The following is a 5856-nucleotide window of genomic DNA, read 5'->3' on the forward strand; positions in this document are numbered from 1 at the left end:
AAACAAGGAAACGATTTTTCCTTTCTTTTCAAGAAATAAATCGATATATAATATTACATTCCTATTATTATTTATAAATAGGGCCAATAATCTTGTAATCTAATTACATGTAAGTTTCCTTATAATTACAAGCCAAAAAAATAAATAGGAGATCATCAAGCCAAAAAAAAAATGAGAGCGCGCAATTCTATCAGAGTTGTGACTACAAGCTGCAAGTGCCCCTCTAAATTAACCAAAAAAAAAAAAAACTTAAATAGAACACCCAACTACATAGAGCTCAATGAGATGCACGAAAGACATGATATAGCACTTTTTTTTTTGTCGGAAACTTAATAAATTGGTCCCTATAATCTGCACTGTAGGCACCATTTTATTAATTTCCACTGTAGTTTTCTTATTCAAGGCTATAAGATATTGTGTGTGTGTGTATATTCACAAAATCTTTTTAATCTTTTTTTATTCTATGTCATTATGTGGATCACACATTACATACACCTATTCATTCATCCAGCTCAGTAATTTGTCACCAAATTCTTTGGATCCTCACTACTGTCTAAGTGTCTAACGCCAAAAACTGCAACTAAATAAACAGGTGATTTTCAAATATTGAAAATACATCATAATAGCATATGCGCTTTGAATGGCTTCAACAGCAACTATTCAATTACACCAAAAAGTCCATATAAATTCAACCTAACTCACCTCTTTAGCTTCATCCATATCTAGAGAAAATGAAATTTAAAATGAAACACAAGATGGTCCAAAAAAAGAAAAACTGTAGAAAATTTACTCATCTGAATTATTTGACTCCAAGTAATTCATAACGACTTCGCGGTAATCTTCAGGATCATTCCACCAAGTGGGAGTATTGAGAATGGCTTTCTCCAGACAATACTTGTCAACCACCTGCTTCTCTGTTATATTGAGGTAGTATTGCCCCCATTGAGACATTGCACGCTTTAACCGAACACTTTGTTTGCCAGTAAACATATATCTGATGTAGTCCCTAGCTAGCTTTGCCAGTTCTTCACCAGTTAGGATATAGATATACTAGGAAAAATGAACAATTTTGAAGTTAGTAATCGAGACATTGCAATATGACACTCCCTCTGATCCAAAATATAAGCAATTTTCAACAATAATCCACATACCAATAAAATCCTTATTTCACATGAAAATATACATTATTTTCCCTTTTCATCCGTAGTCTCAATTACCAATGATGAGTGAGACTAAGGTCATAAATTCACACAAGAATCCAGATTAATAAATACAATGGGTAAAATGTTGGGGGGGGGGGGGTTTCTACAACTACAAAGTTGCTTACATTTTGGACTCAAATTAGCTGGGAGAAACGGCTTGCATTTTGGACTGGAGGGAGTATAAATTAATAATAACCCTAGGAATCATGTGTAAGGGATTTGGAACCTTGCCGCGCTTATCTCCCTCAATGGCTCAATTGCGGTATATTGGGGAGAGATAAATTTGTTACAAATAAAAGAAAAACATGAAAAATGACATTAATATTTTAGCTTTTATACTGAATTAGAGCAATTGAGGGAGATAGGTACTACAGGGGATCAGTTTCATCACATGTAAGGGTCAACAGTTTGCATATGAATATAAAAATCAACCATTTTAAGGCTATTAAGGATTTGGATTCCCTTCCTTTTCCCGCCCGGGGGGGGGGGGGGGGGACAAAACAAAAAGGATTTGGATTCCCTTGATTGCTCAAGTGAGGAGACGGATAAAGATAGAGTATGACCCACATGAGATTCACCCCTATTTCTATCTCTCTCCTCACTTGAACAACTAAGTAACTGAGAAGATCCAATGTTATAAGTGATTTTTTGTCTGATTAGCTAATTCCCCTTTTTTATATGATGATTTTTGTACACCATAAAAGATAAGCCTGCTTAAGTATAAATCAAACCATGATGCTCTCTGATAGAAAATATGACAGATGTTATTCTAGAAAGAAATAATTGTTTTTTTGCATTATTTAGTATTTTGTAAGTTTCCTTCTAAGGAAGGAAATCTGACTTACTTTTGCTTTTACTCTTTATATATTTTAAATTTGCAAGTTGTTGAGCTTCCTTAAGGGGAAGAAAAGCTTAGTCTATAAATAGACTAAGTTATCACTTCTACTGGACACTTTTGGATGATGAATGAATATTAGAAATGATATTTTGATTGTTCTCTCTCTCCCTACGTTCTGATTCATTCTCTCTTGCTCCCCCACTGTTCTGTCCTTCCTTCTCTCTCTGTATTCTGTCTTTCTCTACCTCTCTGTTCTCGATCTCCTACTCTGTTTCTGCTGTATCTCTCTTTTCCAACTCTGTTCAAATCAATATGAGTGTGTGTTTGTGTTTTGCATTACTCTCATTTATACATATAATGGTGTAAAGTGTAAACACGTCCACAGGGAGAGAGAGAGTACCAGAAATATAAAGCCAAAAGTTGCTAAAGCCGCCTGGAGAGTCTCATCCAACATTCCACCAAAGCTTTCCTCCTCTGATCCACCAGGGCCTTCACTGCCGCCGCTGCCGCCGCCGCTCCCTCCCCGTGGTGGCTTTGCTCCACTGCCCCCATCATCAAGATATTCTCCTTGTTGAATCTGCCGTTTTAGGACATCCTCCACTGACTGCCCCTTAAATTTTTCCATTGCTTTCTCAAGGGCTTTCCATGGTGAATCCTAATTGCATCATTATAATTGGAAAATGCGAATATAGTCAAACCAAAATATATAACTAAAATATAGAATTCCCAGAGAGCAATGTTACAAGAATCTAAGCTACCCTGAATTCCCTCTGCTAAGATCCCCCAGAAATGATTTGCAGAGGTTCATAATAATAACAGCAAATTAAGAGATAAGTTGATTGCTCATATAAATAATACTTACAGCAAATGCAAGAAATTCAGGTTTCAAAACACATTCAACTTATCTTGCTTCACGCATAAACAGTCATAATACATGTCAATAGGACATGAAGATGAAGACCAAGTTCATGTTAAATTAACAACAGGAAGGCACAGTGGAAGTATAGGGTTTCAGAATGAAAGCTAAATACAAAAGAAATGTTTCTACATCAGACAGCTTACAAAAGGCTTAGCTCCAAGTAAAAGGAGATGGACAGAAGTCCAAAGAACTTTCCTTAAACAACTTAACCATGAGCAAACATAGCAATAATAATATCAAATACCAAAATGCCGAGCACAGAGAACACACATTACCTCACTATTATTTCCCATCATTCCTTTTTCACCAGCAAAGCAGACATGAAGAGGTTGTCGTGATTTTGAAAAAGGCACACATTGCAAGCCAGAAGAAGGTTTTCCTCTTAGGCTAAGTGAAAGCCTAGAAAGAGGGCCAGTATTAATTGGAAATGCATATGCTTTATAAGGATGGTAACAATGAGATGTATTTGTGACATAGATCCCAGGCTGGCATGCAGTAACTTGGATGCTATTCATTTTTCTGTATGTTGATCAAGCACACTGAAATTCATACATTACACATCGGCACTTGTAACCAGCCTTCAAGTTAGAATTCTGTCAGCTGAAGTATATTTACCTGGAAACAGCGAAAACTTTGTAACCAATATAAGATATTAAATTAACATTTGACAGATCGCAAAAGGTAACTGAAAATAAAAAACGATAGTAGAGATCTTTTTCAATTTGTAGTTCAACACTCCAACATGAAAAGCAAGAAAATAGAATTCCTCTAAAATATTATCCATTTTTACACATTCTCATCAATACCAGGCATATTTCTCAAGACTTACTTTCCTTGAAATTTTCAGAATAAAATATGGCCACTTTCAACATATCAGTATCTCCCCTATAATTAAGAAGATGGAATAAGAAAAGAATTATTAGAAAATTATCAACAGAAGCAAACACATTCAGTAACAACCAAAAAAGAGATGCCTGGTGTAAAATGAAGTGGAATTGAATTACTTCAAATCATATCCTATACATATACCCACACTTTGAAATTGTTCAGAGACCTTCATATTCACACAATGAATAAACAAGTCATATAATACTGGATGCACTTTCTGTGAGACGACAGCAACATGGATTAAAAAATAGGCTGAAACTAAATGGGACAGAAGACCAGATCCTAGACTACATCAATGAGGTCAAGTAAAACATTCTTAATTTCATGTCTCCCAGAAAATAAACTTCCTCCCAGCAAAAGCTCAAACACTCAATTTCATGTGCAGCTCTGTAATCGGCTTCCCAATCCAAATGGAGAACCAACAGTTGAATGTGGAAGCTTATCTTCCATTCCAAAAATTTCTTTCACCATTGGTGGCAAATTGTTTGGCCTCTCACCAAGCCAGGTATCGTGACTTTCAAACCCTTGCATTTGGCATACAACATAGTTTCTGCTATGATTAATAGGACAATTTTATGAATCAGTGTGTTCTGAAAGTGGGAGACGGAGAGGCAGCACAATGCATTAGTGGATTTACAGCTTTATATATAGCCCCTTGTCGAGGGCCTCTATGGTACTATCATGACTTCTTAATCATACAGCTTTTATCTTCTATTTGACATTCTGTTCGACTTAAGTCTCGCTGAATTGCTCAGGGATTCTACCTTTGTTCCTCACTAAACAATAAGATGCCTAGGTTAAGCCTCAAACTCGGTCATGTTGATTCTGAAATGCAGGATTCTTGGGGATATTTTCAAGGGTCGCTACCACACAATGTTTGATTATGGGAATAACACAGTTAGATTTGCTGAATCAGCATAATAGGCTTGTGATATATGTAGCGTAAAAATAGATAATATAAGCTTCGGCCTTCAACATGATGGTTATTGAATGTAAAATAAAGACTTTTAAGAAATAGTATCTTACACTATTTGCACTAATTCTTAAATCATATACAGAATGTTTCGGTAATCTAATATTTATTGGCATTGTAACAAACTCTCATGGTACTTAATGTCGTCTTAGGTTAAACAGTATTATATACAGGGAGAATATTAACCACAAGCAATTGCAACCTACATGCGAAAACCAACCACTCACATTATTAAGTGATTAACATGCTCAGATTTCTAAGACAAACAAACTCGTATCCCACATCTATTATCGCAAAGGTAAAGAGCGAGGGAGCGCAGGGAATAGGGAGTATTGGTACTTTCTTATCTTCGTTTTCCTTTTCATTTATCAGGAATCAAATCCGAACATGAACAAAGATTTATAGAGAAGAAATTGAAACCCTTAAACACTTAACCGAAAACAACACAATTAAAAACCTATGCGACTCTGGCTGTGCAAAACAGAAAAAGAAATTCAACACAACAACGGGTGGGTACCTGTGCGACAAGGAAGAAGAGATTGGGTGCGTCGCGACTTCGTTATCAGTGAGACTTGGAGCTGGAAATGGAAGCCGTAACGATAGAAGAGGAAGAAATGAGTTTCGGTACTTACAAGAATGGATCAATGGAGAGGCAACGAGAAGAAAGGGATTTGGAGTTTGGACTAACAATACTCCGCTTCTGCTACTAATGTTATCTCAAGTGAACGGTGAGTTTGGACTTTGGATTAGCATGGCCAACGAAGGGCTTTAATAAACGAATTAAAAATATAATTTAGAAAAAATCGATTCTAAGTATTTGTTAAAAAAAATTATTCACAACCCGTTGTTTAAGAAAAACAAATTAATATTTTTATTTTAATAATAAACAATTTTTTATTGATCGTTGTTTGTTAATAATATTTTTTATAGGTTTTTGAATGCAATTTGTTCTATAATTTATATTTATACTTAAAAAAAACAAGAAGAAGAAGCGCATACACTTTATAATGAAGGCTAGGGCAAGAAATTAGTTAAC

General features: G+C 35.4%; 1 protein-coding gene across 1 annotated transcript; it reads right to left on the reverse strand.

Annotated features, from left to right (window-relative positions):
- Positions 1-575: 575 nt before the first annotated feature.
- On the reverse strand, positions 576-5537 carry LOC129297266 (uncharacterized; the record flags this gene model as incomplete). The annotated part of the gene is made up of 4 exons (XM_054935621.1): positions 576-1050; positions 2441-2695; positions 3235-3358; positions 5338-5537. Coding segments are annotated over 4 exons (843 nt in total), but the record flags the coding sequence as incomplete, so codon positions are not given.
- Positions 5538-5856: the final 319 nt, after the last annotated feature.

Source organism: Prosopis cineraria, unplaced genomic scaffold (assembly GCF_029017545.1).
Source record: "Prosopis cineraria cultivar Desert tree isolate PC_DT_omini unplaced genomic scaffold, ASM2901754v1 PC484, whole genome shotgun sequence".
Lineage (NCBI taxonomy): Eukaryota > Viridiplantae > Streptophyta > Magnoliopsida > Fabales > Fabaceae > Prosopis > Prosopis cineraria.